Genomic DNA, 20,350 nt, shown 5'->3' on the forward strand with positions numbered 1-20,350 from the left:
CGATCCTCAAACCAACCAAGACGCTGGCTGAGTATCTGGCTGTAAGTCCGGCCCGCGATTTCCGCCCATCTTTCTCCCCGCGGCAGCAGACAGGGTCACCGGATCCCCCCAAGCCGGGGCCCCTCCCGGTGCCGGGACGCCGAAGCTCTCGCTCCTCCTCTCTCGCCTCCCCTCAGCTCTCCTCCCCTTTCCTCCTTCGCCCAGTCCCTCCCACAGCCTTGGCGAAGGGGGGTCGGGCTTGGCTCTGCGAGGCCCATGCATTCCAGAGAGCCGAGCGAGCTAAAGCAACAAAGGAGCCGGGTAGACGGCGGGGAGAACTCGGGGGGCTGCGGCGCGTTTGGGCGAAGGTGGCTGCTGGGCCGCGGGCAGGCTCGGGGGCGGAGCCGGAGACTTAGTCTCGAGCCCCCGGCCCGTGCCTGGCCTCCCTCGCTGGGCCGAGAGTTGGTTTTAACCGTGGGAGAAGGAATGGGGCTGGGGATTGGGGGTCCAAGGGGCTCCTGGGACTAAAGACAACTTAGATCGCCAAGCGAGGGCCTAGGGAGTTGTGCATCCCGGCCCGGGCCTCTGCAGCCCAACATGGGCCCCTGGTTCCAAAGTTTGCGAAGTTGGGCGCCGAGAGGCAGGGGCGCGCGGAGTGTCCGGGGAGGCCCGGGCCGGGACTTGCGGGGCGCACAGGTCGCCTGAGCAGTCTCCGCGGCCCCGAGGGTTGCGCGTGTGGCCAGGGGGCTCCGGGGAGCAGGCGGGGGCTCCGGGGCTTCTGCTGAGTTGGCGGGTTTGGCCATGGCCTCTGCCCGCCCCATGCGGGGGCCGGAGCTCCCACTCCTGGGGCTGCTGCTGCTGCTGCTGGGGGGCCCGGGCTGGGGGGAGGCCTCGAGCGGGAACGCGACCGGCCCTGGGCCGCGGAGCGCGGGCGGCAGCCCGAGAAGGAGCGCTGCCGTGACCGGCCCGCCGCCGCTCCTGAGCCACTGCGGCCGGGCAGCCCCCTGCGAGCCGCTGCGCTACAACGTGTGCCTGGGCTCGGCGTTGCCCTACGGGGCCACCTCCACGCTGCTGGCCGGAGACTCGGACTCCCAGGAGGAAGCGCACGGCAAGCTCGTGCTCTGGTCGGGTAAGCGCGCAGGAGCCGGGCCTGGGGGCTACGCTGCTGGGCTGGGGTCACCGTGGAAAGAATAGGGTCAGGCCTGAGCTTTGAGACGGAGGGGAGCGGGGGGGCGGCACCGGGAGGGTTGGAGGGACAGGGTCCAAAACTTAGGGAGCGGGTTACGTGCAGGACGGGACCCTCGGTGATGGGACAGGGAGGGTGAGGAAGTTGAGGCCGGCCACAAAGACCTTCAGCAGGAGTGTGAGGGGATGAGGAGCCTGTGGGGAGTGGTCTGAACTACAGGAAAGGACATTTTTAAAGAAGAGGAGATGCTCCACCTATTTTTTTTTTAGAGACAGAGTCTCACTCTGTTGCTCACGGTAGAGAGCTGTGGCATCGCAGCTCACAGCAACCTCCAGCTCTTCGGCTTAGGCGATTCTCTTGCCTCAGACTCCTGAGTAGCTGGGACTACAGGCGCCCGCCACAACGCCCAGCTATTTTTTGTTGCAGTTTGGCCGGGGCCGGGTTCGAACCCGCCACCTATTCTTTTTTTTTTTTTTTCGTAGGGACAGAGTCTCACTTTATGGCCCTCGGTAGAGTGCCGTGGCATCACACAGCTTACAGCAACCTCCAACTCCTGGGCTTAGGCGATTCTCTTGCCTCAGCCTCCCGAGTAGCTGGGACTACAGGCGCCCGCCACAACGCCTGGTTATTTTTTGGCTGCAGTTCAGCCGGGGCCGGGTTTGAACCCGCCACCCTCAGTATATGGGGCCGGCGCCTAACCGACTGAGCCACAGGCGCCGCCCCCGCCACCTATTCTTGAAGCATCGTCCGCGGGGTTTCGAGGTGTTTAAGACGTTGAGGAAATCGGAGTTGGAGAGGAAAAAGGGATGGATGGCGGTAAAAGAAATTTAGGCATTTGAAGGGAAAGGGTGGGGAAAAGAATGGTTGAAAAGAACTTGCGAAGGAAGAGAAACTCTCTGGTAATGAAGAATTAAGAGGTAACCAGAAAGTTCTGTTAGTCTTGGTCAAGAAAAGTGTGATCTTGTCTTGCTTTCACAGAGTTCCCAGTTTGAAACTGGGAACTGAAAAATGGGGACTCTGATCCATGCAGGGGCTTATGAAGGAATGTGACCATTTTTACAGTTTTTGTGTGTTCTTTGGAAATCTGGATCCTCAGGCTGGTGAGGGCTGTGGAAAGACACTTAAGTCTGGGCTATTGAAAGCCTTGGATATTTCCATGGTGATTTGAGGTCCCAGAGGTCTGTCCCTTCCCCCACCCTGCTCTTGACTGAACCCAAACAGATCCTTCCTTAGCCGTCAGTGTAGAGTGGACTGCCTCCCCACCTGTCATTTTCTGGATGGGGGTGTGGAAAAGTGGACCCTACAGGGTGTAGACGAAGGGAACTGGCCTTGTCCTGCCTCACTTCTGGCTGGTGTGATTCTAAAACTGTCCTTGAAAAAGAAAAAATCAGGAGCCAGGATGAGACCAACCCTTCTTTTGGCAGGCCTGGGGTGCCGCTTGTCTTACCTAGCAGGCAGAGTGTATGAAGTCTGCCTGTCTTTGTCACGCTTGGCCACTAGAGTTCTCAGCCTCTGTACGATAGTGGACAAGGCCATAAAGGCTCTCGGCTTGAGGCAGATGCTGATGGAAGAACTTGGAAGATGTGTACACATGAAGTGGAGCTGTATCCTATGTGGGCATCAGGTTCTAAAGTCATGTAAAGTAGAAACTGTGTTTAATCAACAGTAGCTTTGAAAAAAAATCTGTGTATTACCAAAACGTAAGGTCTTTGCCATAAATGTGTAACACATAGTAGCATACCTATATAAGAATGGGTACACATAGAAGATATAATTGTAGTCTTTTAAAGTTACATACATAGTAAAGACTGAAAATAAAAAAGGAACATGAAAGAAAAGTTAAGCAAGGTTACTTTGAGCACCACTTGAAATGAGACTTGAGTTTAGGAGCCAGCTGCAAGGAAAATCCAAATCTTTCAGTACTAGAATCTCACCCAGCTCTGAGTTGCTCATTCTCTGAGAGGATTTTCTCTCTCCCTCTCTCTCTTTCTCAATTTTGCAGGGGACCTTGGTTGAATTCTTTTAAATGCAAAGAGGAAGGATAGGAACCTCTTTCTAGCCCAGGCTCCTGAGGACAGCTGCTGAGCAGGCCAAAATGGTTTTGGAAGGAAAGTGTATGGGTTGGAGCCATCTGCTGGCTGTGCAGGTTCAAATCTCACTAGCTGTGCCACTGGCAGGGCAGGGTCCTGCAGAGGCATTCTGAGCTCTTCTCTGCTGCCACCCACCATCCCTCAGCTCAGTCCTATTTCCATGTGTATCCTGGTTGTTTCTGCTTTGGGTCTCCCTGCTTCCTTGTTCTGTGAAGTAGGACCAGAGGAGGTGCTGGTGTGAGCTGAGTCATGGACAGAGTGAACTCAAGCTGTTTGTGAAAAATCACAACCGGGTCTTTCAGCTGGGATCCTCTGGCTGGCGATTTGTCTTGTCTTGAGTGAGTGGTTTTGATTTGGCATTAGAAATGGTCCATGGCACTGGGCTCTTAGAGATGTTTTTATGAGTAAAGGATGAAGATGGATCTAGGTTGTCTTTATCTGTAAATGTCTGAAGGTAGAGGCTTGGTCTTTACTTTTTTTTGAGTACACAGCTGTACATTCACTCTTTCATTCAGTAATGTATTGAATGTTTACTATATTTCACATCCTGGGTCAAGTTCTGGGGCGTATAAAGATAAAGAATATGGATATGATACCTCTGTCATCAAGAGGAAGGCAGACAGTTAAACAGGCTTTAGAAATTTAGAGACACCTGTGAAAGGTATTGTGACATTATTGGGAACTGAAAGAACACAAAGGACACAAAAGATTTTGGGAAGCAAGGGAAGAGCCTTGCTCAGAATAACTGACATTTAACCCATGCCTTGAGAAATAAGCAGGAATTACCTGGGCCGGGGGAAGGTTGGGTGGTAAAGGGATAGGAAGGGGAAATAAACAGCATGCACAAAAATGTAGATGTAAGAGGGCTCCGTACTTTTAAAGAAAGTGTAAGAATTGAGTAGAATTGGATCAAAGTATGTGAGGGGTAAAATTATTAAGCAGTAAAACCAAAAAGAGATTTATACTCCATATTAAGTTTGGGTGTTATCCAGAGGACAGTAAGAAGCCATTAATGACTTTCAGGCTAGGGAAAAATGTAATCATATTTGCCTTGTAGAAAGTTCTTTTTGGGTGCTACAGGAAGAAGCTGTAGGATAACAGTTGGGCTTGCTAGTTTAAAAAAAGAAGAGGCGGGCTCCGCATCTGTGGCTCAAGCAGCTAAGGCGCCAGCCACATACACCTGAGCTGGCGGGTTCGAATCCAGCCCAGGCCCGCCAAAAAACAATGACGGCTGCAACCAAAAAAAAAAAAAAAATAGCCAGGTGTTGTGGCAGGCGCCTGTAGTCCCAGCTACTTGGGAGGCAGAGGCAGGAGAATCGCTTGAGCCCCAGGAGTTGGAGATTGCTGTGAGCTGTGATGCCATGGCACTCTACCCAGGGCAACAGCTTGAGGCTCTGTCTCAAAAAAAAAAAAAAAAGAAGAAGAAGAGGCGGCACCCGTAGCTCAGTGGGTAGGGTGCCGGCCACATACACCCAGGCTAGTGGGTTCGAACCTGACCTGGCCTGCTAAAACAACAATGACAACTGCAACAACAAAAAAATTAAGCCCGATAGTTGGAGGTTGCTGTGAGCTGTTACACCATGGCACTTTACTCTACCAAGGGCGACATAATGAGACTCTGTCTCAAAAAAAAAAAAGAAGCAGCAGCAGCAGCCACAGGTGTAGGGAAGCCTGGTACCCGGTTGCTTGATCAGGGGACAATTGGGGTAGCCAGAAGAGATGATGGAGGTCAGGACTGGGTAATAGGCTGGAAGAAGTGGGCAGATCCCACTGAGTTTCAGAGATGAAATCAACAGGACTTGCTGATGAGCCGGATGTGAGGCCTGAGTGAGCAGAAGGCCCCGAGTGTGAGGTGTGGATGGGAGGTGATGCCATTTCCTTTCACTAGGATAGAGGTGCCAGGATAGAGGGGTAGATCTGGGAAGAACGTATGGCTTTGGCTGTAGCTGTCTGAATTAGAAGTGCTCACTGGTCATTTATGTGAAGATTCTCAGCAAATCCGGAAATATGAATTTCTGAAAGAGGTGTCCACTATGTGCTTTTTTGGAGGGCAGATGGCTGAGGCTTTGGAAGGATACCACTGAGGAGAAAGTATAACTCAAGTTGGTCCAATTTCTAGGTCTGTGTGGTCCTCAGGTCTCTACTATTCCTTTCATCTCCCTGGCCCTGGGCTTCGTCAGTCACTTAGCATCTCTCCCCATTACAGCTGGAAATGTCTTCTTCCAGGCATTCCATGCTAACCAGAAAAACGTAATGTCCAAGCCATGGTCCACCTTAGGCCAAACTTGGTTTAGTAAGTGGGGCAAGAAAGCAGAGAGGCCAACAGCTGGCGAGGAAAATCGGTCCCTGAGAGCCAGCACGTAGCCTCCTTGAATGCTGCTGCCCCCTGCATATGTACCTGGGTATATGGCCTGGTGCCCAGCCCGGGTGTAGCCAGAAAGTAGGAAAGAGACAGAAAAGCTGGGAGGAATTTTTCATTAGCATCTTGCACATTGAGTTTAGAGGAGAGAGGAGGGATCTTGTTGGTGATGATAAGTTATTTGTAGGAGCACATCAGGAAGAATTTCTTACATCTGTTCCTAGACCTGGCTGGTGATCAGAAGCAGTTAAAAGAATATGCATTTTGGGGCGGCATCTGTGGCTCAAAGGAGTAGGGCGCCGGCCCCATATGCCGGACATGGCGGGTTCAAACCCAGCCCCGGCCAAAAACTGCAAAAAAAAAAGAATATGCATTTGGGGCTCGGCACCTGGAGCTCAGTGGTTAGAGCGCCGGCTACATGCACCTTGGCTGGTGGGTTTGAACCCGGCCCGGGCCTGCTAAAAAAAGAAAAGAAAATAGCCAGGCGTTGTGGTGGGTGCCTATAGTCCCATCTACTTGGGAGGCTAAGGTAAGAGAATTGCTTGTGCCCAAGAGTTTGAGGTTGCTGTGAGCTGTGACGCTACAGCACTCTACCAAGGGTGACATAGTGAGACTCTGTCTCAACATAAAAGTCTGTGAACATAGAAAAGTGAAGAGACTAATATTGTTAAAATAAGTCTCTTTTTTCTTTTTTTTGTATTAAAATAAAAAAAATAAAATAATATAGATTATATTGATGTCCGCATTCTTCCTCTTTTCAGTTTCATTCCCCTCTCTTCTCTGAGAAGCTTCCCCATCCTCGTCATTTTATATTTCTTTTTTTTAAGCTTAATTACTTAAAAAAAAAATAGGTAGTACATGTACATGGTACCAAATTCAACAGGAACAAAAGTTAAATCCTACTTTTGCTTCCTGCTATCCATTTCTCTGCCTAGAAACAATCCTCACTATGCTTTAGTGTGTCCTTTTAGGGGTATCTGACATCTGTCCTCAGTTTCTCCTCCACCCCCCAACCAGTACCATCCTCTGTAGACTATTTTCTGCTCAACCTTGTCCATTTAACAATACATGTTGGACATCATTCCATTTCAATGCTTATCCAGTGGTGTGACACGTAACAACATTTCAGTTAACAGACCACATATAGAACGGTAGTGCTCTAAGATTACAGTACTTTATTTTACTGTAGCTTTTCTCTGCTTAGATACACCAACATTTACCACTGTGATACAGTTTCCTGCAGTATTCAGTATACAGTAACATGCTGCACAGGTTTGTAGCCCAGAAGGATAGGCTACACCTTACAGCCTCCCTGTGTAGCAGGCTATAGACGTGTGTGAGTGCACTCCATGATGTTCACACAACAACAAAATCGCCCAGCAATTCATTTCTCAGCTCCTATCCCTGACTTTAAGCAATGCATGATTGCAGTTCAACCCCGAATTGTGTTCTATTATATTGATGTATAGCTAATCTTCTGTTGGTAGATATGAATTCAGGTTGTTTTCTACTCCTCTGCTATTACAGACAATGCTGCAATGAATAATCTTCTGTATTATCTTTGGGAACATGTGAAGTGGAATTGCTAGTATAAAATGTTGATAGATAATGCCAATATCTCCACAAGTGTTGCTGATTTTTATTCCTACTAGGAATATATATGAAAGCACCAGTTTTCCCCCATACTTTTTACAATACAGTATTTTCAAATGTTTTGCTCCTTATCACTTAAAAAAGTGATAAAACAGGGCAACACCTGTGGCTCAGTGAGTAGAGTGCCAGCCCCATATACTGAGGGTGGTGGGTTTGAACATGGCCCCAGCCAAACTGCAACAAAAAATAGCCGGGTGTTGTGGCAGGCGCCTGTAGTCCCAGCTACTCGGGAGGCTGACGCAAGAGAATCACTTAAGCCCAAGAGCTGGAGCTTGCTGTGAGCTATGATGCCACGGCACTCTAACGAGGGCAACAAAGTGAGACTGTCTATAAAAAAAAGAAAAAGTGATAAAACAGTATACAAGGTTAAAAATATATATTTTATTGTAGTTTTAGTTCATCTTTAAGAGTAAGGCTAAACATCTCTTTATGTTTATAAAGGCTTCTCATCATCTTCTTTGTGTAAACTGTCATCTTTTGCCCATATTTCTATAGGGTTATGTAATTCTTACTGATTTATGAGAGCTTTATGAATGTAAGGAAATTAGCTCTTTACCTATGATATGTATTGAAAATATATTTTCTCAGTGACTTGCCTTTCTTATGATTTTGTTTTTTACCTTACTGAATTTATCTATATTTCTGAAGCCTTTTCTTTAAATCTTTTATTTCATGGCCCCTAGGTTTTGTTTCATGCTTCAAAAGGCCTTCTCCACTCGAAGGTTTGAAAAACCATTTCTTGAGGCTGGGCGTGGTAGCTCACACCTGTAATCCTAGCACTCTGACAGGCTGAGATGGGTGGATTGATTGCCTGAGCTCACAGGTTTGAGACCAGTCTGAGCAAGAGTAAGACAACGTCTCTAAAAATAGCCAGACATTGTGGCAGGCGCCTGTAGTCCCAGCTACTTGGGAGGCTGAGGCAAGAGAATCGCTTGAGCCCAAGAATTTGAGGTTGCTGTGAGCTATGATGCCACAGCACCCTATTGAGGGCAACAAAGTGAGACTCTGTCTCAAAAAAGTAAATAAAAAGCCATTTCTCATTTTGTCTTGTACTTTTTTTCTTTCTTTTGTGTGTGTGTGTGTTTTGAAAGAGAGTTTCATTTTGTTGCCCTTACATCTCCCAGCAACCTCAAACTCTTGGGCTCCAGTGATCCTCTTGCCTCAGCCTCCCAAGTAGCTGGGACTATAGGCACCTGCCACAACACCTGCCTATTTTTTGCGACTGGGTCTCACTCTGGCTCAGGCTGGTCTAACTCCTGAGCTCAAACAGTCCACCCGCCTCAGCCTCCCAAAGGGCTAGGATTACCCATGTGAACCACCACACCTCACTCCTGGCCCCCCCTTTTTTGTCTTGTACTTTAATTTTTAGAAAGATAATATAGTTATTTTTGGTCCCTCTAGAATTCACCTCATATAAGAAATGAGGTGAGGTATTTTTTTCCCCACATGGCTCCCCAGTTGTCCTTTAAGATTTATTTAATAATCTGTCTTTTCCCTGGGAGTTTAAAGTATGGAACAGTATTGAAAATGAGGGAAAAAAGAAAAATAACAAATTACACATTTTTAAAAGCTGGTAGTCGCAAATACCACCTAATCAAGAAAAATAACACAACATTTTTGATTAACTGCCTAATGCTCCCCTAAAATGCATTTTACTGGAGAGAGCGTCCCACCACCACTAAAGTGTATTTTATACTAAACATCCAGTAAAATTCACTTTCTTAGCTCTGTGAGTTTAGACAAATACGTGGAGTTCTGTAACCACCACATTCAAGATAGAGAACACTCCCATTACCTCATAGAATCTCTCGTGCTGCAACTTTGCAGGCAAACCTTTCCCTCACCTCAGCCCCCCGGCACCCACCCACTCAGTATTGCTGAGACTGGATCCTCTATCTGGGTGATTCTGATCTGAATCAAGTACAACTGTTGCCTGAGGATATTGCTTCTGAACTGGCAGGAACTTGGCCTGTGCCCTGAATAGAATCTGAGAGCTGTGAGCAAGTCAGAGGCCTCAGACAGGTAGTAATAACAGCTAACATGCTTGCTACACAACAGGCACTGCCCCCAGCACATTTAAGGGTTATCTCACTCTTCACAACAATTTTACAAGGTAAATCTATCATCCCCATTTTACAGATGAGGAGACTGAGGCTAGAAATTAAGTACTTCGTTCAAAATCACATGGCCAGTAAATGGTGGCACCAAGATTTGGACCCAGGCCAGCTAATTGCAGTGCCCATGCTTCTTACCCTCCACTAAATTACCTTCCACCCAAAAAAAAAGAGCTGTACCTGCCTCAACCCTCCCCAGTCTGGCAATGTGACAGTCACCCATGTTGGCTCTCACATCCTCAGAAGCTTCTCCTAATGCAGCTTCTTGCTTGGGAAATAGATGTTCCTGAAACAGGGATGATTCGGGAGAGGCTTAAAATGCAGGGTGAGCCCAGCTACTGGGATGAGCAGGGTAGGGGCTTGGGCTGGAGCAAGGGTGTTAGGAGACCTCTGCCTTCTTCTGTCTGCTGACACCACCTTTCCTCCCTCTCCACTGGACAGAGCCTCCTCTGTTTCTCTCCATCTGATCTGCTTCCTCCTCTGGCTTTGGAGTACCTGGCTCCTCTGACCACCTCTCCCTAAGCCCCCACCTCTTCTCCCTCTCACTTCAGCTTGGTAAGAGGAACAGGGATTCTGGGGTCTGGGCAAGGGGAAATATGTCCTGGTTCTGGTGAGTGGGCCTGTGAGGGATGGGTCCCACAACCCCCCTTTCCCCTGTAGGAAGCCTGTCCGAGGTTTTAGAAACATCCCTGAAAAGGCAAACTACCCAGGGTTCTCAGCCAAAGGCACTACTACCACTCCCTAGGCAGGCATTTGGATATGGCAAATATTTTTTTAAAAATTTAATTGAATTATAGTCACACCTAAGAATAGTGCACAGATTATAAGCTTCGTTTTCACAAGGTGAATGCATGCATATAACTAGTACCAGATCAAGAAATAGAACATTCCCAGAAGTTCCTCTTCTAGTCCCTGCCCCTGGCTGGAGGTAGGGGGGCACTTATTTTTGTCACAATGACTTAAGGGTCCCACTGGCATTTAGTTAGCGGGTCTAGGGATGCTAGCTGTCCCGGAATGCCTGGACTAGTCCTCTAGCACCAAGATGTGTACTGCCCAGCCAGGTGCACTGTGGAGAAACACTGCCTGACAAGTGTATGCAGAGATGGCCTTGGCCTGCAAAGGCCTGGGGTGCAGCTGTATCTATGGGTCAGAGGAGAAGGGTTCTTCACCTCAATATGTCCATACTGTCACCATCCTCCAGGCCTCCGGAATGCCCCCCGCTGCTGGGCAGTGATCCAGCCCCTGCTGTGTGCCGTGTACATGCCCAAGTGCGAGAATGACCGGGTAGAACTGCCCAGCCGCACCCTGTGCCAGGCCACCCGAGGCCCCTGTGCCATTGTGGAGAGGGAGCGAGGCTGGCCTGACTTCCTGCGCTGCACCCCTGACCACTTCCCTGAAGGCTGCCCGGTAAGTGCTTTGCGGACAAGGTCCAGGCTCTCTAGACTGGACAGCCAGGCATAGGGCAGAAGCAGGAACCCCCGAACCTTTTCTCCTGTGAGACTACAAGACTATTATAGCCATGGGGGTCAACAAGCACAAGCCCACTTGCCACTACACCACTCAACTCAAAGGGAATACATTCCGCAAACATTTTATTGAGCACCCACTCTGCCTGTTGGAGTGTTACAGGCATCACAGATGACAGGAGCAAATCCTTAAGAAGTTAGTGCATGTGTGGGGGAGTCAAGGCATGCATGTGTGAAACCACTGGAGCCACCAAGATGGGAACAGGATGTAGTTCTGGGTAAGGGAGAGACTGTAAATGATAATAACGATAGTAATAATACTATTACTATTTGCTACGTGTCAAATACCATTATAAGCATTTTACATGTACTGATTCATTTAATCCTTAAACCATACTATGAGGCAGACACTACTACCTTATTAATGAGGAAACTGGTACAGAAAGATCAAATAACTTGCCCAAGGCTACACTACCAATGGGTGGCCACGCTGGGACTTGAATCCTGGAAGTGTGTCCCCTGCCACCATGCCATGCTACCAGGTTCCTTTCACCAAACAAGAGGCTCCCCCCTGAGCTGCCTTTGCACCTTTCCTCCCCCTGCCCTTCCCGGTGCCAGAATGAGGTCCAGAACATCAAGTTCAACAGTTCGGGCCAGTGCGAAGCGCCTTTGGTTCGGACTGACAACCCCAAGAGTTGGTACGAGGACGTGGAGGGCTGCGGGATCCAGTGCCAGAACCCTCTCTTCACTGAGGCCGAGCACCAGGACATGCACAGCTACATCGCGGCCTTTGGGGCTGTCACGGGCCTGTGCACGCTCTTCACCCTGGTCAGCTGGGGGACAGGCCACACTTGGGAGGGGCGGGCGGTGGGTCACGCTTAGCCTGGAAAGTGGGAAGGGGCCAGAGGGAGTGGAGTGGAAGAGAACTTGGTGGGGGTCCCCCGGGCAAGTCACAATCAGAGAGGGTCCGGGCTTAGATGAAGATGTTTGCCTCAGTAGAATGACAGCTCGCAGAACGGCCCCACTTCTCTCTTCCAGGCCACATTTGTGGCTGACTGGCGGAACTCCAATCGCTACCCTGCTGTTATTCTCTTCTACGTCAATGCATGTTTCTTTGTGGGCAGCATCGGCTGGCTGGCCCAGTTCATGGATGGTGCCCGCCGAGAGATTGTCTGCCGTGCAGATGGCACCATGAGGCTTGGAGAGCCCACGTAGGTGTCTTGGGGACCCAGAGGTGAGGGTGTGGGGTACAATGTGTGCTTACTAAAAGGGGCAGCTTGCACTTGCAACTGAGCTTTCAGGATAGGATCCAGCTCTGCCTGATCGCACTCAGTCTCCAGTGTTGGACCTTGGTTTCGGTATCAGGACTTGATTGCAGCTGCTCAAAGGGCAACTTCTAGAGCAGCAGTTCTCAACCTGTGGGTCGCGACCCACAGGAACTGTATTAAAGGGCCGCAGTATTAGGAAGGTTGAGAACCACTGTTCTAAGAGTCTGACCTTGGTTCTTTCTCCAAGCCCTGACTCCTGGGAAACTCCAGACCTCAGCAACCAAGGGTCAGGGGACAGGGTGGAGTTAGGTAGCAGAGGGAGTACAGAGTGACCTCCTCAAGTGCCACCCCACATGTCTGCACAGTTCCAACGAGACCCTGTCCTGCGTCATCATCTTTGTCATCGTGTACTACGCCCTGATGGCTGGTGTGGTCTGGTTTGTGGTCCTCACCTATGCCTGGCACACCTCCTTCAAAGCCTTGGGCACCACCTACCAGCCTCTCTCAGGCAAGACCTCCTACTTCCATCTGCTCACATGGTCACTCCCCTTCGTCCTGACCGTGGCAATCCTTGCTGTGGCCCAGGTATAGTGACTGGTAAGGGGCTGGGGACCTGCAGAAGGTGGTTTTAGGGGAGGGAGCTAGTGACTTAACTGTCTCTCCCATCCCTTCCTGCCACAGGTGGATGGGGACTCCGTGAGTGGCATCTGTTTTGTTGGCTACAAGAACTACCGATACCGTGCTGGCTTTGTGCTGGCCCCAATTGGCCTGGTGCTCATTGTGGGAGGCTACTTCCTCATCCGAGGTGAGTGAAGGCCAGGCCAGGACCAGTCAGGCAACAGAATGTGCTGAGCACCTGCTATGTGTAAGTAGGAGCTGAGAGCTGCCAGCTCTACTTCTCTGGCTCTGAGACCTCCGCTAGCTCAGGCAGGGCTTTGGTGCAAAGTAGAAGAAGGTGCCCCTCTGGGCAGACATAGCACCATGAACATTTGGATGGCAATTTTTGTGGCCAGAAAAATCCACTCATTTCTCCAGAGCCTTGGCCCAGGGCTCATGGCCTCTTGAGTAGAGCTTTGGCTAGGTTCCAGCTCTAGTCGGCCCTTAGCCAGGTGCTATGTGATGAGCACTCTGAGAAACCTACTCTATCTATGTGGACCAACTTGCTGTCAATCTTCTGGAGCTTGGTTTCCCTCTTCTTCCTGTCTCGAACACACATAAACACAGTTTTCACAACAAGCACAGAATCACTGGCCCCTGACTTCCCCCTGGGGTGGCAGGTTGAGGAAGTCAACCTGATAATGATAATGATAATTCTTGCTATCTATTTAACTCACTGTTCTTAGGCTTTCTTTGTCAACTTCAATTTCCTTACCCTGAACTGCCAGCCTTCTGCCCAGCCCACCTCTTTCCCTTCATTCTGGCAGTGTCTGGGCCTCTGATTTATGTTCTGTGTCTGTGCTGTCCTGTAGAGTAGCCATGAGCCACATGTGTTGAAATGAGACCAAAGGGAGATGTACTCTAAGTATAAAAGGTATACTGCATTTCAAAAGCTTAGCATGAAAAACTAATACAAAATATCTCATTAATAATTTATTACATGGATTACATGTTGAAATGATTAACAGTTCAGATATTTTAGGTTCATGAAATATATTGAGATCTGTCCCGCTTGTTTCTTTTTACTTTTCTAATGTGGCTACTAGATAATTTGAGATGATATTTCTATTGGACAGTGCTGTTCGTGAGTTTGTTTTATGCCTTTTCCATCAGAACAGCTTTGACATGGCTGCCTTATTCAGGGGCAGCTGGGCCAGAACCGAGGCTTCCTCTGTCTTTTCCCAACTGTCTGTGTTCTGTCCCAGTCGTCCCAGTCCGTGGCAGATCTGCTACCAGCAGCTCTCTGTTCTCCTGTGTCTCCAGTTCCCTAAGCTTTAAATTAGTACAGGTGTAATCAGACTTGGGACTCCAGGGCTGTGGGACTCTCTTCCCACCTGCCACCCCACCCCTCTGTATACCCATCCCTCCCAGAAAAGTGGCATCAAGCCCTCTAAAGTCTGAGGTCCCCCTTCTGTTCAGGAGTCATGACTCTATTCTCTATCAAGAGCAACCACCCCGGGCTGCTGAGTGAGAAGGCTGCCAGCAAGATCAATGAGACCATGTTGCGTCTGGGTGAGTGGCCCCAGGAAACTAGTCTGAGGTCCTTGGGCAGCCCAACACTGCACCCTCCTTGCTATAGGACTGTGGGACCTGTAGGATGCAGTAAGTCACTGGAACAAGTTAGTAGCTATGGGGACACAGACACAGGACAAGAAGTATGTGTGTAGAAGGCCTTCTCAGGTGGAAGAATTCAAGTTCATGCTAAGACTGCTTCCTCATGCCCATGGCCCTCCTGCAGTGCCCATCTTGCTTTATTTTGGAGAAAGCAGTTCTTGAACTGAGCCCAGCCTGAACCCACCCCAGCTTCAGTAATCTTTCAGGCCTCAGTGGAACAGACAGCCTCCTGCTGCTGCTGCTGCAGTACCTGGGGTTGGTAATGTCCTGTCCTGCCCCCGTCCTCCACAGGCATTTTTGGCTTCCTGGCCTTTGGCTTTGTGCTCATTACCTTCAGCTGCCACTTCTACGACTTCTTCAACCAGGCTGAGTGGGAGCGCAGCTTCAGGGACTACGTGCTGTGAGTGAGGGGCTTGGAGGCAGCCATGGTGGGAACTGCTGCCAGGATAGCAGGGACAGCCCTCTATGGTCCCTCCCTCTGACAGCAGATTCACTAATGTCTGGATGCCAAGACATCAGTTGCTCTATACTTTGCCAAACATGGTGAACAACCTCCCAGACCCTGCTCTACTTTGCCCTTCCCTCTGCACCTGTGTCTAGCTAGCTGATGCATTTGTCACTATTATGAAGCCATTTCATACACAATTATAAGAGGGACTTTACCTAACAAATGGAAGCACGGTAACCTGGTTCTTTGTACCCTCAGTGATGCCCCACCAATAAAAAAAAAAAAAAAAAGGCGGTGCCCATAGCTCAGTGGGTAGGGCATCGGCCATATACACCAAGGCTGGCGGGTTCAAACCCAGCCCAAGCCAGCTAAAACGACGACAACTGCAACAACAACAAAAAAAATAGTCAAGTGTTGTGGAGGGCGCCTGTAGTCCCAGCTACTTGGGAGCTGAGGCAAGAGAATCCTTAAGCCCAAAAGTTTGATGTTGCTGTGAGCTGTGACACCATGGCCCTCTACCCAGGACGACAGCTTGAGACTCTGTCTCAAATAAATAAATAAATAAATAAATAAGAAGCAATTTCATGTTTTGGCTCTAATTCTGTGGACTCTCCTATAGAGCTTATTGTAGATCCCTATACAGGAGAAGTTAACTCTCTACAATAGGTTAACAACCTGTTAATGTTTGCTAGTCTTGCCTGTGCTTTTTGTGTCATAATGAGGATGAATCGGAGGGATTAGGCATCTCAGCCGCAAAAAGTGCATCGCCTGGGACAGCAGCTCAGATGCCCATTAAAATATGGACACTAGTTCATACCCTGACTGCTTCAGGCTCCTTCTTAAAGGTTCTAGCTGCCAGCACCTGGGTCTCTCTGCACCAGAGATTTGATTTAATTACCTAGGGTGGGGCTCACATCAGTAGCTACTAAAAGCTCCCCAGGGGATTTTAACTAGTACCCAGGACTGAGAATCAGTGCTATGGGGCTTAGCTCTTTCTAAAGTCTTTGGTCTGATCGTCTGGGTATACCCAGTGAGCTCAGAGAGCCTCACTGTTTACCATTCTTCACCACAGATGCCAGGCCAATGTGACCATTGGGCTGCCCACCAAGAAGCCTATTCCTGACTGTGAGATCAAGAATCGCCCTAGCCTCCTGGTAGAGAAGATCAACCTGTTTGCCATGTTTGGAACTGGCATAGCCATGAGCACCTGGGTCTGGACCAAGGCCACGCTGCTCATCTGGAGGCGTACCTGGTGCAGGTGGGGTCAGCAGCCAGCAGTCCTACCTCTCTCCCATCTTACTCTCAGCTTGGAGTCCCCATCTTTTTTTTTTTTTTTTTTTGTAGAGACAGAGTCTCACTGTACTGCCCTCAGTAGAGTGCCGTGGCGTCACACGGCTCACAGCAACCTCTAACTCTTGGGCTTACGCGATTCTCTTGCCTCAGCCTCCCGAGCAGCTGGGACTACAGGCACCCACCACAACGTCTGGCTATTTTTTGGTTGCAGTTTGGCCGGGGCTGGGTTTGAACCCACCACCCTCGGTATATGGGGTCTGGCGCCCTACTCACTGAGCCACAGGCGCCGCCCTGGAGTCCCCATCTTTATAGGCTTTGCTGCATCCTACTTCCAGCACAGTGGCTCACCACTGCCCCCTAGTGGCTCCCCTGTCCTTGGCAGGCCTGATGCCTGGGCCTGTGGCCAAGAGCAGAACCAGCTGCCATCCTCTTCTAAGAGAGAAGTGATTTGAGAGCTGGGCACACAGGAACCTTGCACTCCAGGCCCAGTTCTTTGCAAAGAAGTCCTCTTCTGCTCTGAAGTCCTTGAGGGACTTCAGGCCCTTAGAGCCTCCTTCCCTGGAGGGAACAGAATGCTGGCCCTTCCCAAGACTTGATGGGAAGCAGCTGCTCCTCCATACCGTCCCACCCTTTATGCTCTCAGGTTGACTGGGCAGAGTGATGATGAGCCCAAACGGATCAAGAAGAGCAAGATGATCGCCAAGGCCTTCTCCAAGCGGCGTGAGCTACTGCAGAACCCGGGCCAGGAGCTGTCCTTCAGCATGCACACCGTCTCACACGACGGGCCCGTAGGTAAGCATGAGCTCCTTCCTTGCATCTGAGCTGCCGGCCGCAGCACCTGTACCCCCTTCCCCCAGGCTGGCGGGGGCTCCTACATTGTTTGGAAGAGGCAAGCGCTTCCTCCTCTCACTGACACGCTCATTCTTCTCCAGGCCCTTCCTGGCCCTCCTGTGGGATTCTCTTCTCTCTAGTTCCAAGACGACTCGCCTCCCTCTCCTTTTTTCTCCTAAATTCTCCAGTTGCTCTTCCTGGGCAAGAGTAAGTTAGGGTTTTAAGAACTAGATTTCTGTCATCTAGTTGGTCCTTGGGGAATGTGAAGCCCCTCTCTTCAGGTTCTGAGTGAGTAGAGATCACTGTGTTACAGGATGAGCTTTTTTTTTTTTTTTTTGAGACAGAGTCTCACTTGGTCACCCTTTGTAGAGTGTCGTGGCATCTTAGCTCACAGTGACCTCAAACTCTTGGGTTCAAGTGATTCTCTTGCCTCAGCCTCCCAGATAGCTAGGACTACAGGCACTCGCCACAGTGCCTGGCTATACAGAATGAGCTTTTTCTAGTGGAGCAGGAAGGATTGGCTAGAGGAAGATAAATAGAGCTGAATAAGGGAAGAGTCACTCCCTAGGTCTGGGGAGTCACTGCTCTTTCTTTTCTTGTATTCCCATAGCGGGTTTGGCCTTTGACCTCAATGAGCCCTCAGCTGATGTCTCTTCTGCCTGGGCTCAGCATGTCACCAAGATGGTAGCTCGGAGAGGAGCCATACTGCCCCAGGATGTTTCTGTCACCCCTGTGGCAACCCCAGGTATGAGGGTTCAGACTTCTGGAGGAAGGTGGAGAGCACAGAGCCTGGGGATTCCTGGGCCTGGACACAGGGACTGCCAGGAAGGCAGGAGGAAAGAAAGGCTCCGACACACCTGAAGGGTGAGGCTGGGGTGCTGAAAGTCTAGAGGTGTGGGTCCCAGAGCTAAAGCAGCAAGGGTCCAGGGAGAGCAGACGTATGGTGGACAGAGCCAGGGCCCCAGACTCTTTTCCCTCTCCCCATCAGTGCCCCCAGAGGAACATGCCAACCTGTGGCTGGTAGAAGCGGAGATCTCCCCAGAGCTGCAGAAGCGCCTGGGCCGGAAGAAGAAGAGGAGGAAGAGGAAGAAGGAGGTGTGCCCCTCGGGGCCACCCCCAGAGCTTCACCATGCTGCCCCTGCCTCCAGTGCTGTTCCTCGACTGCCTCAGCTGCCCCGGCAGAAATGCCTGGTGGCCGCGGGCACCTGGGGAGCCAGTGAGCCCTGCCGACAGGGAGCCTGGGCTCTGGTCTCCAACCCATTCTGCCCAGAGCCCAGTCCCCTCCAGGATCTGTTCCTGCCCAGTGCGCCCGCCCCCACAACCTGGGCTCATGGCCGCCGGCAGGGTCTGGGGCCCATTCACTCCCGCACCAACCTGATGGAGGCAGAACTCATGGATGCAGACTCGGACTTCTGAGCCTGTAACTGGAAAGGTGGGAACAAATATGTCCCAAGGCTCTTCCTCCTTCATGAGAGTGCTTCCCTAGGATCTTGTCTTCCAGAGAACCTGTGGGCCAGGTGCTCTGCCAGGAGAGTTCTGTATGTCTGGCTCAAGGCAGCAGGACTGTAGGAAAGAGCCTAACATCTCCATGGTGGGCTCAGGGCCCTTGTTACTTCCCTACCAGCTGGAGTCTGACTGGCAGCATCCAACAGGGTCATGGAGTACACAGAGCTTGTGGTGTGGCAGTAATGGCAGAGGCAGGGGTGACACTACCTGGAGTGTGCTGTGATACCCAGGGAGGCAGCCAAGCCTATGTCTGTCGGATGAGGGCTGGCTGCCCATTTCTGGGTGGATGAGTGTCCTATCTTGGCACTCTCAGACCAAAAGTGTTTATTGTGTCATTAGTTCTTTGCCTAAGTAGGGACAGGGATCTGATTTCCTCTTCTAGGTGGTCGTGGGGCTGGGAGGGGCCAGAACCTCTCCTGACAGGTGGCCCTGCTCCAAACCCATTCTCAGTTCTCCTTGTCCTTCCCCTCTCTTATTTCAGTTCAGCCAGGCCAACCTCTTTCCGTTCGTTGATTAGGACCCAGAACAGCAGCACACACACTCACAGCCCCACCCTACCCTCGCCATGCGCTCAGCACCATCTCTAGGGAAGAGAGTGGTTCAACTCTTGCCTTGGCCTGGAGTGGGACAGAAGCAGTGAATGGTGGGGCCTCAGACAGACACATTATCTCTTCCTTATACCCATTTGATGGGGGTGGGTCCTCTTGACTTGAGAGGCTACCCTGGAAACTGCTGTAGCTTCAGCCAGGTAGGAAAGCTTCCTTCAAGCTCCAAATATGTCCCCACAGCCCCATTTCCAAGGACCAGACAGCAGCAGGTTGTAGAAGCTGGCTGGGTTCCATGCTGGGGGATAGAGATGGGGAGAAGAAATATAAACAGTAAATAAAAGGTTTTTGTATAAACTTTTGGAGTTTTGTTTTTTTTTTTCTCTATAGGCCCCAGTCTTGGCCCATTTACCAGGTCCTGATCTCTTTTGTCTTCCATGTCCTCCTAAAGGCTATTCTAAAAGGTCAAGAGCTTGGTGCTAATGAGGTCACCACTAACAGTCATACTTGAGGCCACTGTCAGCTGTGTGTGCTAGCTATCCTTGTCAGGTTGGCTATACATGGACAAAAGCTCTCCTGTAGCCACAGCTGCCTCACTGAGTGCTGATCACAGATGAGTGAGCACAAGCTCGCAGCTTGGCCCTGCAGTGATGATGGGAAACAAGCTTCTCCCTGGTGGTGATCACACGTAGGTGGGCCGGGCTCCTCCTAGCAATCCTGGGCCCCACTTGGAGGACTGTTGCCAGGCCTGGGGCTGATCTACAGCGTCTTCCCCTGGCCAGAGGAATTTAGGCTTTGTGCAGAGAGTCCTGTTAGCCCTACTTCCTCCAAGAAGCAGTCAGCAGAGCCTGGGAACTAGATCCCACAGACTCAGATGTGGAAGGAGACCCATGGAAGAAAGCAAGTGGTGCCCACAGACTTGGAGGGTATTGTGGACACTGACCAGTCTTGTTAGGACAGTACCCTTTCCTACTGCTGTTCATGTAATGGGACACAGCACTGTGATCAGAGCCAGCCTCCAGGAGAAGGAAAAGGGATCTACTAACATACTGCAGTCTGGACTCTTGATACACGCATTACTGTGTGATAACATGCTCTCAGGGAGCACTTGCTCCCCTGGGCTCTTCGCATGCCTTAATTCACTGAGTCTCAGCACATACCTGCAGGCTCTGTTAACACCCTTCAAGATGCTGAGGCACAAAAAGCTTCTGTAGCTTGCCCAAGACCACACAGTAAGCAGTAATGCAGTGGGCACGTAGCCATGGTGCTCCACTGCCTCACATTTGATTCAGAGAGTAACGATCTAATCGGAGGACTCCAAGTTCAGTGAAGCACAATGAC

The 20,350-nt window shown here is 50.4% G+C and overlaps 1 protein-coding gene across 1 annotated transcript; it reads left to right on the forward strand.

Moving 5' to 3' along the window:
- On the forward strand, positions 1-19,375 carry SMO (smoothened, frizzled class receptor). Its single transcript, XM_053553583.1, has 12 exons — positions 1-1,108; positions 10,583-10,788; positions 11,466-11,675; positions 11,886-12,058; positions 12,481-12,700; positions 12,797-12,920; positions 14,192-14,284; positions 14,678-14,786; positions 15,907-16,092; positions 16,771-16,919; positions 17,569-17,703; positions 17,947-19,375. Exons 1-12 carry the CDS (start codon positions 781-783, stop codon positions 18,372-18,374), a joined length of 2,361 nt encoding a protein of 786 aa, XP_053409558.1. The 5' UTR covers positions 1-780; the 3' UTR covers positions 18,375-19,375.
- Positions 19,376-20,350: the final 975 nt, after the last annotated feature.

This window comes from Nycticebus coucang, chromosome 11 (assembly GCF_027406575.1).
Source record: "Nycticebus coucang isolate mNycCou1 chromosome 11, mNycCou1.pri, whole genome shotgun sequence".
Taxonomy (NCBI): Eukaryota; Metazoa; Chordata; class Mammalia; order Primates; family Lorisidae; genus Nycticebus; species Nycticebus coucang.

What these genes read in the sequence shown, in the direction of transcription:
- SMO (XM_053553583.1), top strand. Translation starts at nt 781, where the DNA reads ATGGCCTCTGCCCGCCCCATGCGGGGGCCGGAGCTCCCACTCCTGGGG. An exon ending in ACTTCCCTGAAGGCTGCCCG is followed by an intron (nt 10,789 to 11,465) that starts GTAAGTGCTTTG and finishes TCCCGGTGCCAG; the next exon opens with AATGAGGTCCAGAACATCAA. An exon ending in TGAGACCATGTTGCGTCTGG is followed by an intron (nt 14,285 to 14,677) that starts GTGAGTGGCCCC and finishes CGTCCTCCACAG; the next exon opens with GCATTTTTGGCTTCCTGGCC.